The following is a 14,520-nucleotide window of genomic DNA, read 5'->3' as shown; positions in this document are numbered from 1 at the left end:
TAGCTTTTCAGATACAAAGTGGAAGAAAAGTTGGCCACTGTGGCCAGATGTCTAAATTGGTCATAGCTGTACATCTTGGATAATCCCTCCTACAATATCAGATGGAATCCCAGACTCTAAACTTCACTTTTCTACTGCCATCCTACTCCATGCCTTTTCCAAAAATGGGGAACGCTGATCAGTATTTTATGCAATGAGATTAGGGAAGCATCCGCTAGACTGCTTTAGCTCCCACATCCTTCATGAAGAAGACAATGACTTCTAGAGGGCTGGCCAGGTGGAGTGTCAGACCAGCAAGAGAGTTCTCCAGACAAGCACAAGCCAGAAATGAAGGAATAGTAATTTAGGAGTACATGGGCCTAGGAGGTCATATGTGTCATAGATAGATCAGTTCAAGCAAAAGGAGCTTTGAAATGAGCATGGTCAGCCTCTTTGGAATCTGGTTAGGAGGCCAGGGTCCAGGGCCTTCCATTTGCCAAGGCTTTGTCTCCCTGGCTTGTATCTTGGGTATTGCCTCAATCTTGCCTTTCCTGCTAGGTGAGTTTTCTTTAGAAAAGACTAGACCCTTCTGCTCTCATCATCAGGGCCAGAACTCCTCTCTAGGCCGGTGTTTGGGAGGGTTAGCCCTTAGTAACAGCTGTTGAGAAGAGGAAGGGAGTGGGGACCACACTTCCTCAGCTGTTCAGCAGACCAACTGTGTGTTTCACCATCTTGTGCTCCCATCAGAAAGGTAAAGTAAAGGAAGCTGCCCAGCGCTACCAGTACGCCCTGAAGAAGTTCCCTAGAGAAGGGTTTGGTGAGGACTTGAAAACTTTCCGGGAACTAAAGGTGTCTCTCCTCCTCAACCTGTCTCGGTGTCGCAGGAAAATGAATGTAAGTCCCTGTCACCCCAACTCCTTTTTGCAGTCCTGGAAGCTGATAGCCCATGTCACTCACTAGCTTTTACCAGGCCCCCAAAATCCTCCTCTGCCCCATTTGGAACTTGGTTGTCCTTCACAGAGCACTGACATTTGCAATTTGAAAGAAATCAAGTCTAAGTACAATCTGTATCTCAAACTGTAAAGAAGTCAATGCTGCGAGTACTTTGCAGCTTTCTGAATGTTCATAATTTCACTGAAAATGACGAGAATACCATCTTCCCCACCCCCATACCACCAAATCAGTGTTCTGGTCTTCGGGAAAATGTGAGAGCAGTGGCCACTAGAATTCCAGTTGCAATTAGATAGGAGTTTAGTCACTACTTTCAGTATATTCTCTTGTCATTTGAAGAAGGGCTAAGAAGAGGGTTGGGGACCATGGTCTTGAAGGTTAATTTCTGAGGCTATTCTTGAACTTTTTGCCTCTTTCCTCATCTTTGTATCCCAGCACACCATGTCCCTTCTTGCCCTAGAGGAAATCTCAGAACTCCCCCTGGACCTTTATCATCTCCCTGGTAGGCTTCGGTCCTTCCTGCCTGCCTTACAGACCCATCTCAGATGCCTTCAGCCCCTGCCCCTTCACATAAAGACACTCCAAGCCAAGAACCCGCGCTCAGATTTTGGAAATAGCTAAGATTGTGTCAGGAGTCTCTGACATCCACCAGCCTGAGGTCTCATAGTTCTTCAGGAGATAAAAATAATCCAAGCCAAACAGATGTCTTGATCAATTAAAAACTCAGCTGGAAAGAAACAAGATTTAAACCTCATGGCCAAAGGTCTTCCAGAAAGATGATTTGTGTGCCTTTAGATTATCCAATCCAGACCCTAAACCCTGATGTTGGAAGGAGCCCGAGATAAACCTGTCTGTCTCAGAGAACACATCCATAGCCCTCAGGCAGAGTTGTCCCAGGGTGCTGAGGGAAGTGGGGACGTGGGGCCCCCTGGGGAAGGGAGAGGGTGGTAGTCTTGGGAGACAGTGAGGTTCTCATGCCCATAGGGTCTCCCGTAAAATGGAAGGAACAGCACCAAGGCCTCCCCTGGCACCCGCTGGTGAGGACGAGGCACAGCTCAGAAGTTGCTGCCAACCCACTGATCTCTTTCCCCTACCAAATAACAGACTTTTTAAAAATACCCTCATATTCTCAGGAATAACGATGGTCCCAAAAGAACAAATAAAAGGGTAAGGCTGGAAGCAGAGCAGGGACAGAAGGTGACCCATAGAAGATGAAATTCTTTCTAGCTCCACATTTCTTCAGAAGCGGCTAATATCACCTCCTGGGCCAACATTGCACCCAGCACCAGACGTCTGTCTTCTTAGGTAGAGGATTTCCCATCAACTTTGTAAATTTTTTTTACCTATGCCCCAGGGCCTTTGTTCTGCCCAAGGCCTTGTTTTCTGCCTTAGGAATCATGACTGTAACCAGAGGCTACCAGTACATGCTGTACTGTGGCTTTGACACTAAAAGAAGGGGAAAACCTTCCCATTTAGCTTAGTATTTAAGGGAATACTAAAAACCATAGACTCTGCCTAATCAGCACTGTTCCCCACCCCATGGTCTCTGTTCCCAAGGTCCCAAAGTAAGGATAGCATCCCTGTGAACATCTTCCTCCAGGGATAGCACAGACCTAAGTCACAGCTGGGGCCTTCTCTTGTTTTGTTTTTAAGTGTTTCCTAAGTAAGGAACCGGTTAAGAAAAGGAACAGAGCAGAGAAGCCTCTGTGAAATAGAAAGGGATAATTAATGAGCACCTATGTGCCAGGAACTGTGCAATGCTTTTAAATGCTGTATCACACTTGATCCTGCCTCTGGAGTAGGTATAGACAAGAAAATACACAATACGCCCAGGAGTTACGAAGCCAGTCAGAGAATTGAACTCACGCCTGTCTGACACCCCCTCTCCCTCTAGTTTTCCTTTACAGATGTCATCCTCCCGGACTTCACAGGACACCTTCTCACTTGTCCCCTAGAAAGCCAAAGTGCAGTGCGTGTAGCACGAAGGTGTGGGGCTCAGACGAGGGTCCATACGAGGTGTGGACATGGGTGTGTTTGCCTCCTACATGTGTGGATAACTTCAGGAGCTTCACTGGAAAGGGTTGGCGTTTGGCTTCCAGGCTGAGAACTTCATTAGAAAGGCAAAAGGAGGGAAAATTAAAACTACTTTAATATTCCGGGCAGATAAAGACCAGTGAAAAGTCGCAGGGCTACACAGGGCAAAAGCAAAAGGAACTTTCAGCCCACAGGCCCCGCGGCTAGAGCCATGTCAGGCCCATCTAGCGTCCCAGGTGTTCCATCCATAAATGTCAAAAAAAAATGTACAAATAATTTGTTTTATTCCCAAGTTGTCTATTTTTTATGTCATCAATGACTCATTTGCACACCTATTGTAATGACAGGATTTTGGAATGGCGGAGGAATTTGCTACTAAGGCCCTGGAGCTGAAACCGAAATCTTATGAAGCTTACTATGCGAGAGCAAGGGCAAAACGCAGCAGCAGGTGAGGAGAGAGAGAGAGGGTGAAAGCAAGAGGTCTCTTCTCTGAAAATTTGGCCAAGGCAGTGTCGGCCACCCTGGGGCATATGTACCCAAACCCATCTCTGTCCTTGAGAACGCTCAGGGCCAGGCTTCGGGGATGGCTGCAACAGTCCAGCCCTCAGCTAGAGATCGGCCAGTCTGCTGGGCTGTGGAGACCACAGATGTTTCCCTTTGGGAGAAAAACACTTTTTCACTGGAGAATGGCAGCTTCTTCCAGGAGGCCTCTGCCATGTCTCAGGCACTTTCCAGCCCCCAAAACAGCTAGCTTAAAGAGACAGTGGTGACTGAAAGAAGTCACTGAAGCAGAACATCCCACCACCCCTTTCAGAGGGAAAAGTAGGATGGGTCACTTAACATCACAGGCTCCTCTTCCTTTTCCTTTAGGCACTTGGGGAATCCCGGATTATTTAGTCTTCCTTCTGGGGCTCTCCTCAAGTCTGGTGGCATCAGACCTCCTTCTCACCTAAATCATCATCACACCACACACACACACACACACGGAGTCAGGAGGTCCCTGCTGCCAGGATTGAGAGGACCCAAGAGAACACCATTCCACGTTCCTCATGCCCATCTGCTGTAGTTTGGATACTGGGTAGGAAAGCTCCCCAGAAGATCCTAGAACCTGCTGTCAGTTATCTTTGTCACTGTCTCTTATGCCTCCTGCCCCCACCCTCCTCCTCCCTAGCTGCATGGCAAAGAACTGCTTCAGGTTCACTGCTGTGACCAGGGGCATACGGTCCTGAATATCCCACCCAGGATGAGGCTAGCGATGGTGGCCGCAGTCGCACTCTTATCTAGCTGGGGTAACAAAGTCCTCACAGATGCCTGACTCAAATTCTCTTTCCCTCTGGATCTTTCCTTTTTCACAAGGCCAGTTGTGCCTCTCAGGTGATATTAGTAGAGAAGATGGGAATGTCTCTGACAGTTCATTTCTTCATTGGTAAATTATTAGAGGCTCCTTGGAGTCAGCTCAGCTCCAGCCCCGAGTGGCCTAGTCAGCAAGCCTAATGCCTGCCCCACTTTGATAGCGCAAATGGAGATGCTGCAGTTCTGTGGGATGAAGGTTAGAAAGGGCGGAGGACAGGGTTCCTGCCTAGAATAGAATAGGCCTGAAATTTGGAGCTAAAATATTGAGAACATAAAGAAAAATTTCTGCTGGATCAGCAAGATTTTTAAATATTATAGTTATTTTTGTTCCTAAGCTACTTGACAGTGACCCTGTAAATGACAACCCCACCCAACTCATACTGCCTCGTGTGTGTTTGGGCTCTAAAACAACTTCCTGAAGGGCCTGGCTGGACTGGCACAATGGGGACATTTCTCCACTATTCCCAGAGAGGCCAGAAGGAAGATGGAGGCTGAATGGGTTAGGGAATCGTTCGGACTCTTCCAGAATGAGTCTAACCTATTTCCTTCCCTACAAATCAAACCAAACCAAAACACCCCAGACTCCCACAGACACCACCACAGTTCTCTGAGATAGTGACCGTGTTCTCAGCTCTCGGTGAGTTCTCTGGATTCAGAATAACTCCAGTTCCTGTGTTCACATTTTGTCAAGCAGACAGTTTGCAGCAGCCTTAGAGGACCTGAACGAGGCCATCAAGCTGTGTCCAAACAACCGTGAGATCCAGAGACTTCTGATGAGAGTGGAAGAAGAGTGTAGACAGATGCAGCAGCCACAGCAGCCGCAGCCGCAGCCGCCCCCGCCACAGCCTCAGCAGCAGTTGCCGGAAGAAGCAGAACCTGAACCACAGCATGAAGACATATACTCTGTACAGGATATATTTGAGGAGGAGTACCTGGAGCAGGATGTTGAAAATGTTTCCATTGGCCTCCAGACAGAGGCCCGGCCCAGCCAGGGGCTCCCAGTCATCCAGAGCCCACCCTCTTCTCCCCCACATCGGGACACAGCCTACATCTCCAGCTCCCCTCTTGGCTCTCATCAGGTTTTTGACTTCCGGTCCAATAGTTCTGTAGGCTCGCCCACTAGACAGAGCTATCAGTCCACCTCACCTGCCCTTTCTCCAACTCATCAGAACTCACATTATAGGCCTAGCCCACCACATACTTCCCCAGCTCATCAGGGAGGATCTTACCGCTTCAGCCCCCCTCCTGTGGGAGGGCAGGGCAAAGAATACCCAAGCCCTCCCCCTTCCCCTCTCCGGAGAGGCCCTCAGTATCGGGCCAGCCCTCCAGCCGAAAGTATGAGTGTCTATAGATCCCAGTCTGGTTCACCCGTGCGCTATCAGCAGGAAACAAACGTCAGTCAGCTTCCTGGCAGACCCAAATCTCCATTATCCAAAATGGCCCAGCGGTCCTACCAGATGCCTCAGCTCCCTGTGGCAGTTCCCCAGCAAGGGCTCAGGCTACAGCCTGCCAAGGCCCAGATTGTGAGAAGTAACCAGCCCAGCCCAGCCGTCCATTCAAGCACTGTCATCCCCACTGGAGCCTACGGTCAAGTAGCCCATTCAATGGCGAGTAAATACCAGTCTTCACAAGGAGACATAGGAGTCGGCCAGAGCCGGCTGGTTTATCAAGGGTCAATCGGGGGAATTGTAGGGGATGGGAGGCCAGTGCAGCATGTCCAAGCCAGCCTGAGTGCAGGCGCCATCTGTCAGCACGGAGGCTTGACCAAAGAGGATCTTCCACAGCGACCTTCCTCAGCATACCGAGGTGGCGTGAGATACAGCCAGACACCACAGATCGGACGCAGCCAGTCAGCATCCTATTACCCAGTCTGTCACTCAAAACTAGATCTGGAGCGTTCCCCCAGCCAACTAGGTTCCCCTGACGTGTCACATTTAATCAGAAGACCTATTAGCGTCAACCCTAACGAAATCAAACCCCACCCGCCAACTCCCAGGCCGCTGCTGCACTCCCAAAGTGTAGGCCTTCGCTTCTCTCCATCTAGCAATAGTATCTCCTCCACCTCCAACCTAACTCCGACCTTCCGGCCATCTTCTTCCATCCAGCAAATGGAGATCCCACTGAAACCGGCATATGAGAGGTCATGTGATGAGCTGTCGCCAGTGTCTCCCACTCAAGGAGGTTACCCCAGTGAGCCCACCCGATCCAGGACCACACCATTCATGGGGATCATAGATAAAACAGCACGGACTCAGCAGTACCCCCACCTCCACCAGCAGAATCGGACCTGGGCAGTGTCGTCCGTGGATACCGTCCTGAGTCCCACGTCTCCAGGCAACCTGCCTCAGCCCGAGTCCTTCAGTCCACCATCATCCATCAGCAACATTGCCTTTTATAACAAAACCAACAATGCACAGAATGGCCATTTGCTGGAGGACGATTATTACAGCCCCCATGGGATGCTGGCTAACGGATCTCGCGGAGACCTCCTAGAGCGAGTCAGCCAGGCCTCCTCGTATCCCGATGTGAAGGTAGCTCGGACTCTACCTGTGGCTCAGGCATACCAGGACAACCTGTACAGGCAGCTGTCCCGAGACTCTCGGCAAGGGCAGACATCCCCTATCAAACCAAAGAGACCATTTGTGGAGTCTAATGTTTAAAAGACGTTTTGTTGGAGTGAGACCCGTATGTTTTCACTGCACATTTTCAGGCTTGGTTTCCACATTTGAGGTAGTTCTCTGGCTTAATTTCTCATGTAGTTTCTGTGTGGTGTTCAGAGGTGGCAGCGCACATGCTGAAATCCTTTGCATGCAGCCGACTGGGAAGCTGGCCTCCAGTGAGCCAGAACTTCAGTTTCTCTTGTCTGTGCCCAGCCACATGCTCTCTCCCTCTCTTCAGATGCCAACGAGGAGATTTTTGTGCCGTGTGCTTTAACCCAGGGAGATCAGACACACTGGTCAGCTTTTTCCAGGAGACAATCGCTTTCACTGACGTTGTTGTGTAAATGTCTTTTTCCTTTTTTTAAAAAATAAGGTGTTCTTGTTTTATTCTAGAAGCTTTAGAAAAGTGTGTGTTGCCCCTTTGCCTTCGCGTTCTTAGCCAGTGGCACCCACAGCCAGCCGCAGGCATTCTCCCCAGACCGCCAGCTCCCCGCAGCCACCAGGTCTACAGTGTGCATTAGGAAGACTGCTGGTCTTTCTAGAGGGGTAAAAGGAAGAGAGAGAGAGAAGTCTGCTGAATTGGAAGAAAACCCCAATATAATTATGTGAAATGTCACTACATTGACTTTCCAAGAGGCATTTTAGGAACATTTAAAAAACAACCAGCCCTTTAAATAGTGCAGTCAGCCAAGGAAATTAGATGAGAATTGTGGCTTTTTTAAGGGAATTCACTGAGAGGTATTCTCTAGGTTTTTAGCCAACAATTAACCACTAAAAGCTGCTGCTTTTTCAGGGTAGGGGAGGGAATAAATACATTAACAAAAAGGATTGTTCTGGATTCTTGATGAAAGGCTATGAGAAGTCCGTCCTGGTGACATATACTTTTTAGATCCTGATACATCACTGTCATTCTCCACAAAAAGGAAACTCTTCCCGAAGGCTGGCTGGTGCGAAAGTCTCGTTAGCTGGATCTTCACCTAGAGCCGTATTTTGTTCTACTGGCCCTCTTTCTTTCAACCCTGGTGGTATCATACAAAAATTGGTTTTTCAGAAGCAGATTGGAATCTCTTGGAACCAAAAGACTGATTCCAGCATTTCCACCCAGGGCCAGGCCAGTCGTTGTCTAATTCCGTTTTGAGGTGTGTGGTTTTATTACTATTACAGGAACGATTTCTTTTCTTCTAGGAGTATTTAAGAGTGTGATATTTTAAAGTCAGACACAGCAAAAAGTGTTTCAGGGTGAAGAAAGACCCCTTTCAGCCTGTTTTCTAGTCCTGGGTGGGGACATGAGCTGGACCGCAAGCTTCTGATCTGGCCACTCTACACATTTTCTAGGTCTCGTGGTCATTTGGTAGGCTGACCTTCGAGTAAGTGAGGCCACCATTGAGAGGATAGCAGGAATACAGAAACCAAACCCTTAGCACAGGCCTGGTACTGGCTGTGTATCAGCTCTTAAAACTGAACAACTCAACCCAACAAACTAAGCAACTAAAGCAAAACAAAGCAGCATTAGTTCTCTGTTACAGGAATCCTTCTGCTCTGTTAGTAAAGGGCTGCAGGAAGGGCAGTTTCCTGAATAAACATCCAGCTATGACCAGACGCATTTGTAATAGTACGTGCCCTCTGAAGGGGTCACTAAGACACAGGGAGCATGAACCTGAGATCAGAACCATTTCTTTACTAATTCAGATTCTGCCAAATAGACGGACCTCTTCACCCCCAAACCTAAAACAGGCCAGGACTTGTCTCTTTGTGCTGGAAGCAAACAGCTGGGCTAACTCAAGCCCCGGCCTCTTCCCACCCTCCCTCCTGCCTGAGGACTGGTCTTCTCAGCTAGACCAGGGTGGGCCTCAGCATCCTCTCCCATGTCTGCGGCCTTCTCTCTCTCACATCGGGAAGATGAAACGTGTAGCGCTAGCGGCAGCCTCTAGCCAGGAGCCCAGTGGCCTCTCAGATCCCTTTTGGCCGGCTCTCAGCACTGCTGGCCTCTGCATCTTATTCCTTATATCCGCCTCTCCCTGAGGAGCCATTGCGTTTTGAAGAATTTCTCAGTGTCTGTTAGAAAAGTGCCCCTGTTCATTTGGAACACCACATATCCACCCATCACATGTCCAGGCGAATGAGCAGGTCCCGTAGCTTTACAAATATGCCACTGATGCCACTTGTCCCCAGGGTCTCTCAGTTTTCCAGGACAAAAAGGAGATTTAGAGTCTATACCGTATTGGGCAAAACACCTAAAATGTCAACAGTCAGATGCACTTTTTTTTTGCCATCATAAGAGGAAGTATCATTTTTGCCATTATAAGAGGGAGTAAGTATCACTGCTGCGTGCCCGTTGTTTTTGACTAGAAAATGCCAACCAGAGCTTGTTGGGGCGGGAGACATTTTTCCTTATAAGCAGACTGCCTGTGCCCTGTTTGCTACTTCACTGCCATGGGACGATCTGAGTACTGTATTTCAGAGCTGCCCCTTCCCCAGCAGCGAACACTCGCTGAGTCCTTGTCTGGCTTTAGGTGGGAGGAAATGTTTCAGACGAAACTGGTAAGTTCCACTCACTCAAGTCCTATCACCCTGAAATGAGGACAGAGGTGACAAACTTCTGCTTAATAGGTCTCTCACCAAATTGTATGTTCCATTTGCCCAGAATTCTTGCACTAATGGGTTTCTATCACATCATGTCTATAAATGGGTGCACTTTACTGTTTGAATTTGTAACTCTGATAAATACTGGATATTTAAGTGTGAGTAATGTCTTCATTAGAAAATAGCAGAACCGCTCTTGTCTTTTAGTGTATTTTTCAAGAAAAAAAATAAGGAAAAGAAAGACATCAAGCAGTGGATCACAACATTTATAGCACAAGAAATAACTGTTGTATATAAGCATCAAAAAGATTAAGAATTTTTTAATACAAAAAATATTTGCAGTGATTTTAAAGTGCTTTTCCAGCAATGTTCTTAGGGACTCCTGAGACACGGTTACTTTATCTACTGGATCAGTAAGGCACACAATTAACAATTAACAATTAATGTTTATTTACAAAGTAAAGGGAAAACCTGTGTAACATGAGAATTTGGCATGACAAAATGGAGACCATTTTGTATCTGCTGTTGTATCTTGTCCGGGTTGCAGATGTGCACTATTAAAGTCCCAAGTTAATAGAGCACAAACCCTTCTCGTTCCTCTCCCACGTGCCCCTCTTTTTAGATGTGTATAACTTAAACTCGATGGCTCAGGAAAATCCCATTAATTAGAATCATGTACAGTACCCCAGGTTGTTGTCCAGATATACAAGTTTGTTAATGTAGTTAAGCCTGGATTATTAAACACTTTTCCTAAATTATTGTAAACAGAACAGCTTAGAGAAAGGTATTCTCAGTCCTTATATTGTATAGTAGTTTATGAACCCCTCTCTAAATATTGGTATTTTTATATTCCAGAGATGTACCCAATAGAAAAATTAAAAAATAATCGGTATCTAATTTAATATCCATAAGTATTTTTCCTTAGATTTTAGTCATATACAGTGGGCTATGTGGACGTCACGTGTGCTTCACCGTAGTTTACCACTAGGTGTCACTGTGGCTCTGCACGGCGCTTGTTTTGTAGCAAAGAACCGCAGCATCTCAGGAGAGAGGAGCTGCTTCCAGGGCAACAGGCAGGCATGCTCAGAAGTTCAGGAGAAGGGAACAGAGGCCTGGAAGGGGTCTTCATGCATCCATGCCCGTTGTGCAAGGCGAACTCTTGGAACACTACATGCTTTGGACTTCAGCCAGGCAGAGGCTGGGAGAAGGCTGACCAGAGCTCCCTCGCTGTGGTGGAGGGATGGGTACATGGAGAAGCCTCTTCTTCCCCATGAGCCTCCCTCTTCTCAGTTCCTCTCAGCCTCCAGCTTTTATCACTACAGAAGCGTCACAGTTGGGTGGTTTGATTCAGAGATAGTTATTTTTCTACTGCAGAAATGCCTTGGACAAAACCAGTGCTCACTGAATCTTTGCCACAAAATGGAACAGGCTATCCCAAGGGGCAAGAGGTGCCCACCCCTGTGCCCGGCCTCCTCTTGATGCTCCCAGTGCCCAGCAGCCTCACCCACCCTGCCTGTCTGTTCCTGGGCTGTCCTTTTCTCAAGAAAGCGATCTGCAAAGGCAGCCGGCTGCTGCCTGCACACCGAGGGCTGTGTGGTCCTGCTGCTTGCTCACTGGGAGGTGCGGCTCTTTCTCCTCTTCCTCTAGGAATTCCAGACCGACCATCCACCATGACTAACAGCAATGAACAAAGGGCTTAGGGGTAAGAGCTACCTACAAAGACGTGTCATGGAACCCTTCACCATGCAATGCCTTGAACTCAGCTCTGGCTGCTCCCAAGAAAAGGTGGCTGGCTGGGGGCCCGGACACAAGCACAAGGGGGCTGGTGGAGCCACTGTGCAGCGCTACTTGAATAATCACTGGGTTTTCATCAACTCCTTTTGTCATACAGACCACTCAAGGGCTGAAGTGTTGGTAACCTTCATTTCGGTGTCCAAAGCCTCACAGCAGCTGAGCCACCCTCAGGTGGTGGCCACAGTCAGAGCTTTGAAAGTTAGTACCAAATGAACGCATAATTGGACACCAAAAATCAAGTGTTACTTTCATGTTTCCTCACCCCTATCATCTCATTGCCTCCTGCTGACTCTGATTCCGACGCTGAGCTGACCTGCCAGGCTGCCGCTGGATGCTAGAGATGCAGGCCAGCGCCACGCTCGTTTTTCCAGATAGACCTACTCTGTGGAACGGAAGTGCCCTAGCTGCTTTGTTTTTGTAGCACTTGCTGGCTGAATTTTTCTTTTGCTAATTGCTAACCAGAAAGTCTGGTTAGATGGGGCTCAACTCACTCCCTTTAGTCCCCAGAGCCAGACAAGAGTTAATTCTGGAAAATTCAGTACTTGAATGTACCTGCCTTATTGCATACCAATTTACTGGGGGGAAAAAAATAGTTAGAGATGCCGGCTCCAGATCTCCACTTCATTCACAGGTTATTTTGGAAATCCTGTAAGTTACACTTCCTGTTCTGGTTTTGTTTTGGCTTTTGTTTCCTTTGGCTGATTCCTGCTGAGTGAGGCCAGTTCCTCATCAGGCTCAGGGCAGGTGCCGTTTTCCGGCATGGCCTCCTTTCCATCTAGCACAGCATCTTTGTCTCTGTTCTGTCTCCTCCAAATCCAAGATGATTTTCATTAGTACAGACATGTACAGTCTACAGTTAAAGAGTGATTTGTACTAATATGATTTTGATTCTTCCTCCTCTTTGCTGTCCTTTCAAGACACTTGCTGGAAAAAGCTTTAATGCACTTAGTTTTCCTTTAGGTTTTCTATGACTCAGATGTAAAGGACTTTCTCTGTACAGTATATTACCCAATGCATGTTTGTTCTCTATCCTAATATATTGAACACCACACAGTTGTGAACTCGTGCAGTGGGGATGACCCACACCCAACAGAGGCATCTAGCCCCCTGTGTAAAAGGAAAGACATTTTCCTTTGCTGTACTTGCTTGAGCAGTTTTCTTGTCTGTACATGTGAGCTGTGAGAGATAGATGTGAAAAGTTCAAATGAATGCATTTTCCTGCCCCATGTATACAGATTATCATCTGTACAATGAACTGTATGTATGAAAGCAAATGTACTTATTTATAAATGGCTAACACTTGGAAAAACATGGTGGTGTGATGCTTTTCTCCTTCTGTTACAATCTCTTCAGGGAGTTGGCTTTTACACTGGCCCTCCTGAGGATGCCATGATGGGGGAGGCGCCTTCCCCCAGGAGGAATTGGGCAGGTTAGGGCTAAGGCCAAATTCCTGGTGATTTGGTCAGCCTCTTGTGGGATATTCAGAGTCACCCCTTTGTGCATTTATTTCCTCAGTCACATTACTGAGCGCCTCCTCTCCTCAGAGTTGGACACTGTGACAGGCTCTCGAGAGAGCTGTGGACAAGAGACGGCCCTTCTTAGGACCTGTCAGCACAGGCTTGTGACATTCGTCGAGAAAGGGAGGCTTTTTCTTCATTGGAAGAGGTTTTTCCTCCAGCCAACCAAGGGAGTACTGAGCTTGTTTCATTTTGTAGCTGAAGCTGCACGTGAGCAACCACCCTACCAAAAGCCAAGGCTGCGGAGGGCTGCCAGCTTGAGTGGTTACATTTCAGACCGCATCCCCGAGAGGGTAGCAAGCAGGGGTACAGCTCGCACTGTAGACCCAAGGGCTTGGCTGCAGCTGGAGGCCAAGGGGCCTTATGTTTTCATCAGACATCTGGTCGAACTCCAGTCCTCACCATACAGAGAGCTAGGCAGCTGCACTGTGTGTGGAAAAGTGGCAGGTTTCTTGCAACTGGCTGGAGACTCAATACCTTCTAAAGGGAAGAGGAGGGAATAGCACTAGGCCTGCAGCCTTTCCTGCCTAACTGCCACCTCTGTGTTTACTTCAGGGACAAGCAAGGAAGGAGACCACTTCCTCTAGCCATCAGATTTGTGCTCAACAAACATTGCTGCTGTGCAACTACCTACATTTCCCAAAGCCTGGGAAAACTGCAGGCCACACAGTCAGCCCAGCCTGGACGCCACAACTGCCTTCAAAGAGAAGGGGGGACTCTGGCAGCAGCCACCTGCACAATCTCAAAACCATTCCTAGGCTGCTCCAGTTATTTAAAAAAAAAAAAAAAAAAAAAAGTCATTGGCAAAATCTCAGACAGATAGATAGATTTTTAAAAAGAAAAAAGACGGAGTCTCTGTCACCCAGGCTAGAGTGCAGTGGCACGATCTCAGTTCACTGCAACCTTCGCCTCCCGGGTTGAAGCAATTCTCCTTCCTCAGCCTCCCTAGTAGCTAGGATTATAGGCACCCGCCAGTGCACCTGGCTAATTTCTGTGTTTTTAGTAGAGATGGGGTTTCACCATGTTGCCCAGGCTGGTCTCAAACTCCTGACCTCAAGTGATCCACCCACCTCGGCCTCCCAGAGTGCTAGGACTACAGGCATAAGCCACTGCGCCCAGCCTAGTTTGTTTTGTTTTTAGATAGAGTGGGAGTGTTATGTCACTCTGTCACCCAGGCTGGAGTGCAGTGGTGATCATAGCTCACTGAAGCCTCGACCTCCTGAGCTTAAGCATCCTCCCACCACAGCCTCCCAGGTACCTGGGACCACAAAGTGTGCCACCATGCCCTGCTAACTTTTGTTTTGTTTTGCAGAGATGGAGTCTTGCTATGTTGCCCAGGCTGGTCTCGAATTCCTGGCCTCAATCTATCCTCCTGCCTTGGCCTCCCAAAATGCTGGGATTACAGGTGTGAGCCACCATATCTGGCCAAACCCCCAGTTTTTTTTTTTTTTTGAGACAGAGTTTCCGCTCTTGTTACCCAGGCTGGAGTGCAATGGCACGATCTCGGCTCACTGCAGCCTCCGCCTCCTGGGTTCAGGCAATTCTCCTGCCTCAGCCTCCTGAGCAGCTGGGACTACAGGCACGCGCCACCATGCCCAGCTGATTTTTTGTATTTTTAGTAGAGACGGGGTTTCACCATGTTGACCAGG

General features: G+C 48.1%; 2 protein-coding genes across 12 annotated transcripts in view; one reads left to right on the top strand and one right to left on the bottom strand.

Annotated features, from left to right (window-relative positions):
• TANC2 (tetratricopeptide repeat, ankyrin repeat and coiled-coil containing 2) overlaps positions 1 to 12,663 on the top strand; it is a 435,131-nt gene extending 422,468 nt beyond the window's left edge. For all 9 annotated transcript variants that reach the window (XM_032266054.1, XM_032266053.1, XM_032266051.1 and 6 more), the window contains 3 exons: positions 727 to 873; positions 3,312 to 3,412; positions 5,012 to 12,663. In XM_032266054.1, the coding sequence (XP_032121945.1) occupies positions 727 to 873; positions 3,312 to 3,412; positions 5,012 to 6,977 (2,214 nt within the window). In that variant the 3' untranslated portion in view covers positions 6,978 to 12,663. The remainder of the gene's footprint in view (positions 1 to 726; positions 874 to 3,311; positions 3,413 to 5,011) is intronic.
• LOC116541672 (cytochrome b561) overlaps positions 1 to 14,520 on the bottom strand; it is a 45,860-nt gene that overhangs the window by 13,253 nt on the left and 18,087 nt on the right. The window lies entirely within an intron of this gene.

This window comes from Sapajus apella, unplaced genomic scaffold, assembly GCF_009761245.1.
Source record: "Sapajus apella isolate SASKATOON/1434 unplaced genomic scaffold, GSC_monkey_1.0 scaffold153, whole genome shotgun sequence".
Classification (NCBI taxonomy): Eukaryota; Metazoa; Chordata; class Mammalia; order Primates; family Cebidae; genus Sapajus; species Sapajus apella.
Note: the sequence above shows the minus strand (reverse complement) of the source record. Positions and strands in the feature narration are given on the sequence as shown.